Source organism: Erythrolamprus reginae, chromosome 1, assembly GCF_031021105.1.
Source record: "Erythrolamprus reginae isolate rEryReg1 chromosome 1, rEryReg1.hap1, whole genome shotgun sequence".
Classification (NCBI taxonomy): Eukaryota; Metazoa; Chordata; class Lepidosauria; order Squamata; family Dipsadidae; genus Erythrolamprus; species Erythrolamprus reginae.
In genome coordinates this window covers 47,795,978-47,810,914 of record NC_091950.1, presented here as the reverse complement: position 1 = coordinate 47,810,914, position 14,937 = coordinate 47,795,978, and the positions used below count along the sequence as shown (strand labels likewise).

At 42.7% G+C, this 14,937-nt stretch overlaps 1 protein-coding gene across 2 annotated transcripts in view; it reads left to right on the top strand.

Annotated features, from left to right (window-relative positions):
• The window catches only part of TDRD9 (tudor domain containing 9), a 99,538-nt gene that overhangs the window by 8,371 nt on the left and 76,230 nt on the right, over nucleotides 1–14,937 (top strand). For both annotated transcript variants that reach the window (XM_070751516.1, XM_070751523.1), the window contains exon 2: nucleotides 9,977–10,083. In XM_070751516.1, the coding sequence (XP_070607617.1) occupies nucleotides 9,977–10,083 (107 nt within the window). The remainder of the gene's footprint in view (nucleotides 1–9,976; nucleotides 10,084–14,937) is intronic.

Sequence of the window (14,937 nt, the reverse complement as noted above, 5' to 3'; positions counted from 1 at the left end):
CCCTGCACTAGCACTTCAGAAAATCTATGTGAAAGTTATGGTTTTTTTTAAAAAAAACATCCTGCTCTCAAGGTGTCAGTGAACTTAAAAGTTGCCTTACATCATGTCATCAGATTCTTTCTTCATCTAGATCAGTAATTGCAGTGGGATTCATACATTTGCACTAAATTATGCTTCATTGAATGTGAATCTGCTGGGTTTAAATAACATACACAAATCCCAGCGACCAGTTAGGTCCCACAGAGTTGGCCTTCTCCGGGTCCTGTCGACTAAACAGTGTTGTTTGGCGGGACCCAGGGGAAGAGCCTTGTCTGTAGCGGCCCCAACCCTCTGTAATCAGCTCCCCCCAGAGATCAGAATTGCCCCCACCCTCCTTGCCTTTCGTAAGCTCCTTAAAACCCACCTCTGTTGTCAGGCATGGGGGAATTGAGATATTCATTCCCCCCAGGCCTATACAATTTATGCATGGTATATTTGTGTGTGTTTGGTTTTTAATAAGGGTTTTTAGTTATTTTAAATATTAGTTTTGTTATATGTTGTTTTATTACTGTTGTTAGCCGCCCCAAGTTTACGGAGAGGGGCAGCATACAAATCAAATCAAATCAATCAATCAATAGATAAATAAGTAAGTAAATAAATACATACATACATACATACATACATACATACATACAGCGGTAGAGCAACCATAGTACACCATCCAGAGTTCCTCTATGAGGAAGATGGGCAATTCCAAAATATAGTTAGAAAGAAAGAAGAGAAGGAGAGAAAGAAAGAAAGAAAGAAAAAGATTTGGGTACTGTCTGTCTTTTCTGTAATTGTATCTGCTAATTCATCGTTTCCATCAGAATCTGGAATATGGGGGTCCTGTTAATGCAAACATTTGTTTCACCATAGAATTGAGGCCCTGGTTATATTTTAACTCTGCTGAAAAAATAAGCGTTTCATATCTGATCCTATAATTTACTTCTGTACTTGTACATACTTTCTCTATCAGTTTGCCTGTGCTTGGTTAAGGTTGGAGTGATTTCCACTCTTAACATTTGTTATCTTTTCTTAGCACACACACACAAAAAATCTCTGCAAATTTGCTATTCCCTGTATTGAATTTCTTGCTAAGCTACAACTATAAAGAACAAATATGGAATACATCTTAATTCCGTTTTTCAGTCAATATAGTTTTCTGTGGCAATAGTCTATTTTTTAAAAAAAAAAACTTGGTCTCACCTCCAAAAGTGTTGAATTGAACTGTTGTTGAAAAATAGTCTTGCAAATCTGGTCTGGATGTCATGCTGTATAAAGGGTGACATCTATGTCTGTTATTAAAGCTGATATTGCTTGTATGTTGGAAAAATTCAAATGCCAGTACTAATCATCCTCAGTTGGAAGGTTTTCACATTGCATTGTGTGTGATGCTATAAAAAGTGGAGAAAGGAGTTGGATATAGAATGACAGAATGCCTTTGCAAATTTTCAGACAGAATTAAAATGTTCTTTGCCATCTCTTTGCTGGCATAGTTGCCAGGTCAATAACAAGTCTTTTGTTATTGTGAAAAGTAAATAATGGTGATAAGTTAGGTTAGAAAAAAATGCATAGTTTGGATAATGTGAGCCATTCTACCGAATAATCAAGAAACTAAAATTCTGCAGGATTAATTCCATCTGTCCATCCATCACCCGGGGGGGGGGAACTACTGACCCCCTCAGAGAGGGTTCGCAACTTGGGCATCCTCCTCGATCCACAGCTGACATTGGAACATCATCTTTCGGCTGTGGCGAGGAGGGCATTTGCCCAGGTTCGCCTGGTGCACCAGTTGCGGCCCTATTTGGACAGGGCGACATTGCTCACGGTCGCTCATGCCCTCATCACCTCGAGGTTCGATTACTGCAACGCTCTCTACATGGGGCTACCTTTGAAAAGTGTTTGGAAACTCCAGATCGTGCAAAACGCGGCCGCGAGAGCTATCGTGGGGCTTCCTAGATTCACTGTTGATCAGTTTCCGGTCACAATTCAAAGTGTTGGTTATGATATTTAAAGCCCTTCATGGCATTGAACCAGAGTACCTCCGGAACCACCTGCTACTGCACGAATCCCAGCGACTGTTAAGGTCTCACAGAGTTGGCCTTCTCCGGGTTTCATCGACTAAACAATGTCGTTTGGCGGGCCCCAGGGGAAGAGCCTTCTCTGTGGTGGCCCCGGCCCTCTGGAACCAACTCCCCCCGGAGATTAGAACTGCCCCCACCCTTCTTTTGTAAATTACTCAAGACCCACCTTTACCGCCAGGCATGGGGGAGTTGAGACACCTTCCCCGAGGCTTCTTATATTTATGTTTGGTATGTATGTGTTGTTGGGTTTTTTAAATATGATAGGGTTTTTATATGCTTCTTTTTTAATATTAGATTTGTTCCGCAATAATATTGTTTTTACTATTGTTGTGAGCCGCCCTGAGTCTCTGGAGAGGGGCGGCATACAAATCTAATAAATTAAAAAAATAATAATTAAGGATTTGGTAAACAATCTGAGAGTCTAGATTACTTAAACAGGATGGACAGAAAATGATATACGTATATTGTAAGGTTCAGTATTCAATCCTTAGAAGATCATGGAGTTATGTGTCTGGAAATCAAGTAAGAGATTACTTTGTAAGATTTGACGTGTTTTCATAAGTAAAATATTTCATGGGAAACTTTTTAAAAAATCTTCCTCAAATCTGTAGGCAGAACAGTTTAAACAATTTCTATTACTAAACATATTTTTATTTATCATACTGAGCCAGTGTTCTTCAACTTAATCAGCAGTTTTATATTAGCTTAAAGGAGACAGTTGTTTTTATATACAATATTGATAGAAAAATCTGTAGCGAATGAGAAATGAAGAAAATGAAATATATGCAACTGTCATTTATATATTTTTTTAAAAATACTATGAAGCATCCACTTTTTTTACCACTGCATTAAACGGATTGCTAATGTTGTTCCTTATTTTGAATGTAGACTCTTTGTACCTACAGTATTTACCTTGAAAGGATAAATATATAGGTAGTCCTGAAATTACATCTATTTGTTCAGTGACTATTCAAAGTTAATAACACTGAATGATGTGGATTTACGACTGGTCCTCATAGATTAAATTGTTACAACATCCCTGCAGTCAAGTGAGCACAGTCCAGGTGCTTGGCATCCGGTTTATAATGGCAAGCAAGTACATGATGGTGAATTCTAATGTTCCCTGCCAGGTTCCCAGAAACAAAGTCAGTGGGGAAGCTGGCAGGAAATTGGAAGTTACAGTAGTCATGCAAGATTACCCCTTAATGACCATAAGGTTCCTCTGTAACAATAGCAACTGGGACTGCTATTGCTAAACAATGCACTCACAAAACATCACATTTTACAACCACATTGCTTAGCAATGGCAATTCCAATCCCAATTGCTATCATAAGTCAAAGACTGTAAGGAAAGTAATGGCAGAATCTGCAAGTGGAGTTAAAAGAGGGTTCAACTTAGAATCTCCACATAGCCACAGGCAAGTTAAGTCTCACATCATCATTTGAATCCTTAGACTACAATAATGCTTAAAATAGCCTTTGTCTTGGTGTTATCCATATCTCCTGGCTAAGAAATCTGGGAGTTGCATACACCAGTTGGAGAAGAATAACATTAATGACACAGCTTTCCATTTGTATCTGTTATGATAGTTGATATTTCATGCCAGTGTGACATGCATTTTATACGAGGTGTATAAAGATATATGAGATTTCAGCTGGTATATAACTTGAGGCTCATTTTTTATTTTGTTTTATCCAGAGCAGTATGTAAAGTTGATTTCACTAATTATGTAAATTTGTATTTATATTAATTTGGTAGTTGGCTGCTTAGTTTTAATCTTCTTGTTTTTAGTGTACTAAATGGATAAAGGTACTCGGTTATCATTCTTTATGACTTTTTCATTCAGTTGAAAAAAAAAAACTGGGCAGGAGAATTATGAAAAGGGAGAAGAATGTATGTTTTTTCTATGACAAATCCTAGATTTAACTGGCATCAGTTAAAAGGATCAGGAAAAAACACTTGCGACGGACGCCAGAGTAAACACCTGGACCACAGAGCTGGGATTTAATGGGTCACTTTATTGATTAAATCAGGACCTGTAGAGGTTAAATAAATGGGGCGGAAATCAAGTTCAAAATACTTGGGCAACTATGGGCAAAGCTCCCTGCTGAGCAAAGGAATGCGCCTTGACCTTGACCATGAACTTGGCTATGAACTTGGACTTGACTTTTCTTGCTCTTAGCCACACCCAAGGCATGTGGGAAGGCTCCACCTGGCATGTCGCCTGTAGACTTGCACAGGCGAGCCCCAAGGGCATACCCCCTCCTTCACCCTGCCCGGGTCGGCAATTGAGTTTCTGGAGAGAGGCAGTCCTACACCTTCCAAAAGGTGCTCTAAAGGAGATCACACAGTTACTGCTAGCCCATTTTTCCACTCCATACCGCCTTCCCCAGTGTCCAGAGGGATTTAATCCAATTGACCTAGTCCTAGTGAAACGACCAATGCTGGCACCCCCTAACCACTCTGCTCCCCAATCACCCCCAGTGTGGAGTAGGCAAAAAACCGGCTGAAACGTAAGTGCGTTGTGGCCACCAAAAATTCCTACTCGGCCCCCGTAGGCAACCACTAGTCACACTGAGATAAGGGGAGAGTGGGCGGTTGCATGCAATTGTGCCGACGAACCGCAGGGAAAAGAGGATGGGGGCGGCAAGCCTGCCTCTATATAAGGCTCGCCGCCCTGTCCTCAAACTTCGTTATGCCCCTGCGCCCAGCACGGGGCATGACATGAGACTGTGCCATGGCGTGATCACCCAGGAATCCTTTGCGGCGCGGGCAGTAGCCAGTGCTGCCTGACCCCGCTGTAACCGCTTCTATTTATATCAGATTCTAGTAATCAAGAGAAAACGTTTGTAAGAAAACTCTTCTGACATATATTGTTTGAACAATACTATTATGTGGAACATAACATCTTTAGACAAAACATTAAGATGTTTTTAATGATACGGTAGACTATTAAGGAGTAAGGTACCAGTAATGCGTAAAATTTTATATGCCCTTGGCAAGATGTATTCAACATGAAAAAGAACTTGTTCGTATATCTCAGAAGCAGATTTTCAAGAGATTCATGTCACGTTGGCCAAACATCAGAAATGAATCCTATTGAAGTAAGGGGGGAAGAGGGGAGAGAAGGGAAGTAAGACAGTGGGAGAGAAGGAGAAAGAAGATAGAGAGAAGAGAGGTGAACAGAGGGAGAAGAGTGATATGACATAAAGGGGAAAACAGGTAATTAAAGTATAAAAGGTGCAAATTTTAGTGTAATTTGTGAGTAATTAAAGTATAAAAAGTGCAAATTAAGATATTGGTTTATGTATTATCAAATAGAAGTGTATAATGCTGTATATTGTTAAGAATTAAAGTACAGTGGTACCTCTTCCTATGAACTTAATTCATTCCATGACTAGGTTCGTAAGTAGAAAAGTTCGTAAGAAGAAACATTTTTTCCCATAGGAATCAATGTAAAAGCAAATAATACGTGCAATCCCCAAACTCACCCCTTTTGCCTTATTACCGCCGGCATTCGGATCCTTGTTCGGGAGCAGGTGGAGGGGGGGGGGAAGACAGCGGAGGCTGCCTGGAGAGAGCTTCGTGGTTGGATTGACATGCGCGGGAAGCTGTCTGGTTGCTTGTCAACTGGTGGGGCTTTCACCCTCCTTGAAAGTTTTCGACAACAGCGGCAAAGGAGAATCCCGGCACTTCAGCTTCAGACAAGGCTCCCTGGCTCTGTGCCTGGCACCTAAACGGGCAGGGAGAGCCCAGCTTGTCCGCCCGCTTTCGGCCAAGAAGAGTTGGGAAGCCGGTCATATGCCAGCTGGTGGAGGATGCCGAACCAGGGACCGAGCGGCTGGGCAAGATGCCCCCCTTCCTCCTCCTCCTCAGGAGCCCGCGGGGACAGCCATGCGCTCTCCTTTGTCACCCCGACCAAAGAAGCAGTGGCCAGTTGAAGTTGCGGCCTGGAGTCCTAATTCGGCCGCCACTTCACCTCCCTCCGTCTGATCCTTGGCAGCCCCGGTGACCCTGCACGGCTTCTACATCTGGGAGAAACTGCTCCGAGTCCTCCTCGTACCTCCTGCCTTGAGTGGAGCCTATCGGCTCTCCCATAACTTTGTCTCACAAACGCCTCACAAACCCCCCCCCCCCTGCCTGCAGGTGAGTAGAGATGTACGTCTCCCGTTCTTTCTGCCATACCAGCCCCCCCGGTCCTTCTTGCCCCACTGTACCATCCCTCCACCCCCACTGTCCTGGGGAAACTTTCATCTGGGTTGGGACGAAGCATCGTCCGGCACCAAAATTTAAACTTTTTCCGTTCTGTTCTCAGGCCAGCCTCTGGATGGATGGATGGATGGATGGATGGAAGGATGGAGGGATAGATGCATAGAGGGATAGAGGGATAGAAGAAAGATAGATAGATAGATAGATAGATAGATGATAGATGGATAGAGGATGGATGGATGGATAGATGATAGATGATAGATAGATAGATGATAGATAGATATCTATCAATAATCTATCCATCTATCCCTCTATCCACCTATCCATCCATCCATCCATCTAGAGGCTTGCCTGAGAACGGAACAGAAAAAGTTTAAATTTTAGTGCCGGACGATGCTTTGTCCCTATTCCAGGTGAAAATTTTCTACAGGTGAAAGGGTGGAGGGAGGGATGGGACAGTGGGGCGAGGAGGACCAAGGGAGGGGGCATGGCAGAAAGAATGGGAGACGCATATCCCCACTCACCTGCAGGCGGGGGGGGGGGAGAGTTTGTGAGGCGCTTGTGAGGCAAAGTTACCGGCGAGCCGGCAGGCTCCACTCAAGGCGGCAGGCGGGCTCCACTCAAGGTGGAACGGAGCTACGGCGTCAGCGTCCCGGCTTCGGGGTTTCTAAGGGGAGGCTCAGAGAAGCAGGGAGCTGCCGACTCGGCTTGGGGGTGCCGAGGAGGGGCGAATTTGGACCCCGAGCCAGACATCCCCCCAAGCACTTTGTTGCCTGCCAGGCAAGAGGGGGGAGAGGCAGGTGCGGCCGGGCCGGCTTTTGAGGGTCCTGGGAGGGAGCAGTTGCAATTCAACCAGCTGATGGGCAGAAGGGGCGAGGAGGACTCGGAGCGGTTTCTCCCGGACGGAGAAGGCTCGCTGGGGCTGCTGAGGATCAGGCGGAGGGAGGCAAAGTGGCGGCCGGATTAGGACTCCAGGCCGCAACTTCAACTGGCCGATGCTTCTTTGGCCGAGGAGACAAAGGGGAGCGCGTGGCTGTCCCCGCGGGCTATGGAGGAGGAGGAGGAGGAGGAAGGGGGGCATCTAGCCCAGCCGCTGGAAAGCAAAGGGAAAATCCCAGGCACTTCGGCTGGCAACAGTTGATGTTGGCAGTCCAGAGGTGGGGAATCCCGGCGGGGGCAGCAAGCAAATGGGAAATCCCGGCGGTGGCAGTCACAAGGCAGGGGAATCCCTGTGGCAGTAAGAGAGCGTACGTGCAGTAAGAGAGGGCACGCACCTGGGCTCGGGTTCGTAAGGTGAAAATGGTTCTTAAGAAGAGGCAAACAAATCTTAAACACCAGGTTCGTATCTTGAAAAGTTTGTATGTAGAGTGGTTCATAAGTAGAGGTACCACTGTATATGTATGGATGTATTGTGGAGAAAAGCAATAAAAACTTTATTAAAAAAAGAAATTAATCCTATTATTAAATAGCCAAGCGGCTGGGTCTCCCTGTGCCATAGCATTGTGCTCTATGGCTGCTTTTTAGTTATAATTTCCTTTAGAATAATACATATGTATGTTAAAGTACTGCATTTATATTGGAGAACATGCTTCATAGGTTAGCCAGGCATTGATGGATTATGTATCATCTACATGTGATGCCATTCTATATAGAGAGCGGCAGTTGGGTATAGTGATTAAGTCACCAGGCTAGAAACTGGGAGGCTATGAGTTCTAGTTCTACCTTAGGCACAAATCCAGCTTTCTCACTTTTGATAAACTTTAGCAATAAAGTCCTGGAAGTCACAGGAAATTAAGCACAAAAGAAAATCTTGAGTAAAGCTATCAATACATATTGAAACTACCATGGATCAATTTAATTCTGCTCAGAGTTATTCATGCCTTGTTCCTTGATCTCGTCTGCCAGTTCCTTCAAAACATTGAGATGTAGTCTATCCGGTCCTCATGATTTGAACTCATCTACAGTAGACAGGTGTTCACTTACCATTTCTTTCCCTATTTCAACTTGTGTTCCTAATCTGGTTTTTGTGGTGCTGTTTTTGATAGGTTGGATTGTTTTCCCTTTGTGTAAAGACAGATGCAAACAACGAATTAAGTAGCTCTGCTTTCTCCCTGTTGCTTGTCACCTTCTTGCCACTTTCTCCCTGCAATGGACCAATTGTTCCCTTGACTTTTTTCATTCCTCCTTATGGAAGCACTGATGCTGGGATCGAGAATTGGGCATTTAAGTGGAAAATAAGGCCCTAAAATGATTGAGGTTTGTGAAGGGATGCTGTCAGAAATGTTTGTGTTCAAGAGAGCAATTTCCAGTGGCTTTGCTCCATCTTATTTTTTCACCACTTGAATTTTCATACTTTACTTGCCTTTTTAATGCCCTGTCACTTTCTCTTACTAGCGACATTAATAGAATTCTGGAATAGTTAGTTCCCTGTCATTAAAAAACCCAAAATTGTTAGAGAGTTAACAACTCTAGTTTAGGTTTTTATGCAATATGTCTTGTTGTGGTTAGCTCTGGCCCAGCTCCTGCCCCAAGGACTGTGGATGTGGGGGAGAAATCCACATGCTGCAGGCCTGTTTCCCCCCCCCCCCCCGGTGGAATCTGCTGATGAAGGCTCCTCTGACCAAGAAGACATGAGTGACAGGGAGGAGGAGAGTGTGGCAGACAGCTCAGAAGGAGATCAATTATCTAGCTTCTCCTTGGATTCAGAACAAGCGTTAATGATACAGCCAGGCATGCAGAGAGCGATGCATAGGCAACAACAACTGAGAGATTATTATCAAAGAAAATGAGGCCACCTGTGGTTGGGTGGGGCTGTGGTAATTAGTGAGGCTGCTATAAATAGCAGCCTGTGGGTTTGGCCATTGTGGAGGATTATCTGATCATTGTGTTTCGTGACTGCTTTACTGACTTTGACTTTTTGTGTGCTGATTTTTCCCTGCTTTGAAACTAAACCAGAGCAAAGTGTGTTTCACTTTGTGAAAGAAGAAGGACTGTGAATTGCCTCACAGCTGCAAGCTAAGTATCACAGAAGGGACTTGTACAAATTACCAGTTTGGTTGAAGATGATTGCTCTTTGCTATACCAAAAGAGGGCTTGGTTTAAGTGAATTTTCATTATAAAGAACATTGTTTTGAATTTTCAAACGTGTGTGTGTCTGAAATTTGTATCTGTGAATTTTCGGGAGGATTCTACCAGAGAGCCCGACAGAACAATGTCTATTCTTTTCTCTGCTTGGCAATTAAACTCAATATGTCATGACCAGCAGTTGTAATTTTGCTCATATGTGACATTTCTAGATACTTAATTCCGTTGTTTATATGGTTAAGGTTGTCTCTTTTAACGATTGCATAGCTTTCCCCCTCCTTTTATCCTTTTCTTTAATAGATTTAGCTAGTTTATTATTTTATTTATTAATTAGATTTGTATGCCACCCCTCTCCGAGGACTCAGGGCAGCTAGTTACTCTTCTTTCTGCACTTTAGTAGCACTAATAACTTGTTCAGCTTCCCTCTGTAGATTCTTATAAACTTCTCAAATCAGCATTGGATCAGAAAACTGTGCCCCATAAGTAATATGTATCTTTATACAATTACTCAGTGCTTGTCAGCTGGATTTTTATTACAAATTTTCATTTTAATTCATCATTTATTTTAAACTTCTAGGACACCTGTGTTGCAAAATGATGGTGAGGAATATATAAAAAGATATAAGCAATTGGAGGCAGAAGATGTTGAGGCAACAGATGACAGCTGTTTTTCCCGTAAACCAGGTATTTCCCCCGCTTTCTTCTTATCTTAGAAATCCTGTCCAATCATGTATTAAGCATTTGGGCAACATTGCAATAAGATACTGCATTTGAAGGAATGGCTTTGTTTTTTACCCATTTCATCAGAAAGAGTGGAGTATGGCAGGAATGGAAAACATCAGGTGAAGTGGTTGAAAGGAATTTGAAAAGAGATGGAAGGAGGCACTTCTTCACAGAGCCCTTATGCTAACTTTTTGAATTCATTAACATAAGACACAATTGTGACCATTAACTTGGGTAACTCTAAAAGTAAAATGAGTAAATTAATGGAGAGCTATGGACAGCTATTGATCTTTATAATACAATGCCTTGGCTGTTTAATTAAGATCAAGTGTAGATAACCTAAAATTACTTACCATGTTTTTCGGACAATAAGACATACTGGTATATAACACGCACCACATTTTTGAAGAGCTTAGTAAGAAGAAGAAAAAGTTTTTGTCTTCTCCCAGCCTTCAGGAGCACACTGCAGGCCTCCTAAACCCTCTGTGCACCCCATTTTTGTGAAAAATTGACCTTTTAAGCCTGTTGTTTTGCAAAAATTGTGTTTTTGCCCTCCCCCAGCCCCCAAGCGCACTCTGCAGACCTCACAAACCCTCTGCACACCCATTTTCATGTGGGGCAGGGCTTTAGGAGGCAAAAAATGGCTGTATTTGGTGTGAACGATGCACCAACATTTCCACCTTCTTTTTTGGGGGGAGGAGTGCTGAAAAATATGGTACTTGTCTATTTGGTTTGCCTCCCATCTTTGTACACAAACTCAGTATAGCATACATAATGCTCCTTCCTTCTATTTTTCCGCACAACGATCACCCTAGGAAGAGAGATTGGAGTAAGAGAGAGCGATTGACCAAAACTTTACCCATTGATCTAAGATGAAGCGGAATCAGAGTGTCCCCACTTAGTTCAACGTGCTTGCTTGACAACCCACAACCCTTGCTTAACAACAGTATTTAGGGACTGCAGGGATTGCCATTGCTAAGCGATGCAGTCACCTGACATGCCACTTTATGACTATGTCATTTATTGATGGAAATTGACAGCTCAATTTCTGTTAGAACTTGAGGACTGCCTTGTAATTAACTAACCTGTAACTAACTGATCAAGTAGCTGCATCTTGCGTCAGTTTGTAAATGTGGAATTTTCTTTTAAGGGCAGTTCAATATAAAGTGAATTGTAGTACGGTAATCTCACAGAGTTGACAAAAATATGAACATCTCTATGTTCCAGCTATGTACCCCAAGTATCTGCTGGTTGATTTTACTGATGAAACTTACTTGTTGCTATTTTTCTGTTTTACCATTCTATAGCCTGCATTAACACAACTTATCGAATCACAAATCAAACAATCTTACTTTATTTTAACAGAACAGTTAGGAAATTATAACAAATATTTTTGGGGCGACACTTGAATGATAGGTCTCAGACATGTCTCTATTTATTTAATTAAAGTAGTTAATTAATGCATTAGCTGTGCTTCCAGCAACATGCATTATTTCCTGAGGTGCTGCAAAGTCCCTGAGTGGAACAATGTCTTCAGAGGGACTCAGAGCAACCCAGCCAAGGGGGGTCACTCACGAATGCCAATCCTAGAAAGAAGACTTGGACACATTTTCTCTCTGGGTGATGTGACACAGTATTGAGCTGTGTACCCCTTTTTATTTGGGAGCATATGCATATGGGGATAATTACACATACATGTCAAGTGATATACAAACATCCAATAACATAACTTCAAACAAGACATATCTTTGAGTCCTTCCTTTCCCCAGATATCACAAACCAATTTCCTTGAATAATTTCCTTTGAGCAAATGTTTCTCACACCTAATTTCTCTGAAGCCTTCTGCCTTATCACAACCAATCTCCTGTTTACCGTAGTCAAAGTCTTTTATCACAGTCCCATCCTGTTTTGCTTCAGGCAATGTAAATTTCCCCCTTTGATCATATAACGTTCTGTTTGGAGTGATGTATACTTGTTTATCAGTGAGATGTTTATTGAATTTTTTTATGGTCAGTTGTCTTCCTGTTGCAAATTCCACCAGAAATGCAGACTTAAGCAAGTTAATTCCGTCCTATCCTGGCTGTAATAGAATCAGGGTAAGCAGAGCATTTTATGCTAGAGGTCCAGATATATATAATATGATATATTCCTATTCTAACATGCATGCTACACTACAACATTATTTTTGTGATAATTTAAGAGCTGACCAGCTGAGGCAATGAGGGGAATAAGTCAGCAGGATCTTTTGCTGTTATCCCTTTAAGAGCCTGTGTAATAAGAGGAGGCTCTGCTAGAGTGTTTGTTCGTTGAGTTTCTTTCCTGCTGTAATTGCTGTTTGATTAGATATTGCTTGTATGTATAGTATTACCATATTCCTATTGTAGATAAAAACCACTATTTGACACAAACCGTTGTTGGCTGTATTTGCTCCTGGGTTGATACATGTGATAGACCTGTGCACACTCTGACAACGTAGATTTTTAAATATCCCCAAACCTCAATGACTCTGAACATTTTGCACTATAAAAAACTAGAATAATACAGTATATTAAAGAGCAAAGAGATGTGCACCTGAAGAAGAATACTATGCCAAGTAAACACATTTAATATTTTGGATCATTGATGTTATATATACAACACAAGTACATGCAATACTGATGAGTAAAAGCTAGGTAGAAATTATATTTCTGTAGAAATATAAAAAAGGAAATAAAGCAAGGTGTGTCTTAAGTGGAAAGTTCCACTGATGAGTATAAGGAAAAGGGGAAGTATTTGGCAATATGCATGCTTATAAATATTGTCACCTTTTTTATGTCTACTAATAGAGGGTTTGGATATGGGGTGGAACCTTATTATGCTACAATGATTTATAGTGTATTTGTAAGAATAAAGTGATGTCTTGGGAATCTTTTCTGAAGAAACTGAAGATTAAAATGTGCTTTAGCTTTAACTAGAAAGTAGATGGGAATAAAATAACTTCCTCCAATTATGCAAGACAGTGTTTTCCTGTAATCCTGTTTGGAACTTTTTTTTAAAAAAAATCATTTTCTAGTTATTAACTACCAGTAACTCATTTCTAGGCACCTGTCAGTGAACTTCTGGGATTTTTCTAGCAACGCTTGAAATATTTCTCTTAGCAGCTTGAAATATCTTCTAGCTCATTTGGTCAAATTGTACAGAGCTGTTGATGTTTCCATACTGACATCCTTGAATTTGCCAGGAGGTGGATACCAGCCAGCTCTATAATGTTGTGACAGTATATATGAGTCCTTCAGAAGAAATGCATACTTAAAAATAGTCCAATATTAATAATAGCATTTTATTATCAACACTTTAACTCTTAACATAAGAATGGCTTATTTTTAGATACCATACTGTAGTAATTAGTTATCTTAGTTATTAAGCTCAGATATAAACAGTTCACTTTACTTAAATTTACTGCATCACAAACAGGGAGATAGGGTTTTGCAATTTAGAACAAGCCAGGATTGTAAGTCTGTTTCAGACCTTGGTTAAAATTCTTGCTTTCTCTAAATCTCTAGCTGTTTGAACAAGACAATTATGATGATGATGATTATTATTATTATTATTCTTATTTATTAGATTTGTATGCCGCCCCTCTATGAAGAGTTGGGGCGGCTCAGTGCAAGTTACTTGGAGTCTATGTCAGTGTTTCCCAACCGGTGTGCCGCAGCATGAGACATGGTCAGGTGTGCCGTGAAGAAATAAGCTCAGCTTCTGGTCTCGCAACTTTTTGCGAAGAGAAAAAAGTTGTGAGACCGGAAGCTGAGCTTGCTTCTTTGCGCCTTCCAAGTTTTCCAGCAGCTGCGGCGCCCCGCCCGGCTGGAGCTTCCCTGTCAGCAGGTGAGCTTTGGGGCTTGGTGGGAGGGCAGCGGCAGCAGGAGGGCGGCGCGCAGCGGGAGGGTGATGGCGGCGGCAGCGGCAGCGGGCAGGAGCCATGCCGTGGGGCGGTGGCAGGGTGGTCCCTCTCTCTCTCCCCCTCTCTTGCTTTCTCTTTCTCTCTCCCCCTCTCTTCCTCCCAGTAGCCGTGGGGCGACGTCAGGGTGATCAGCTGTGAGGCGGAGCTACGGAGCAGAGGAACAGAGGCACCGACGGCGGCGGCTGGAAATGCTGGAATTGCGTGGCTGGCACTTGCCTGCTGGCTGGACCAGGACGGAGGCTCAAGCCCCACGTCCATGCCCAGCGCAACGCCAGAAATGTACAGCGTCTAGCCACCGCCGTCTGTGCCTCCGTTCTGGAGCTCCGCTTCACAGCTGATTACCCTGCCGTCGCCCCACGGCTACTGGGAGAAAGAGAGAGGGAGAGAGGGGGGAGAGAAAGAGAAAGCAAGAGAGGGAGAGAGAGGAAGAGAGGGGGGGAGAGAAAGAGAGAGAAAGATATAGCAAGAGAGGGAGAGAGAGAAAGAGAGGGAGAGAGGGGGGAGAGAAAGAGAGAGAAAGAGATAGCAAGAGAGGGAGAGAGAGGAAGAGAGGGGGGGATAGAAAGAGAGAGAAAGAGATAGCAAGAGAGGGAGAGAGAGAAGGAGAGAGGGAGAGAGGGGGGAGAGAAAGAGATAGCAAGAGAGAGAGGGAGAGAGGGGGGAGAGAGAGAAAGAGATAGCAAGAGAGGGAGAGAGAAAGAGAGAGGGAGAGAGGGGGGAGAGAAAGAAGGAGAGAGAGGGGGTAGAGAAAGAGAAAGCAAAAGAGAGAGAAAGAGAGATAGCAAGAGAGAGGGAGAGAGAGGGGCGAGAGAAAGAGAGAAAGCAAAAGAGAGAGAGAGAGAGATAGCAAGAGAGAGAAAGAGAGAGGGAGAGAG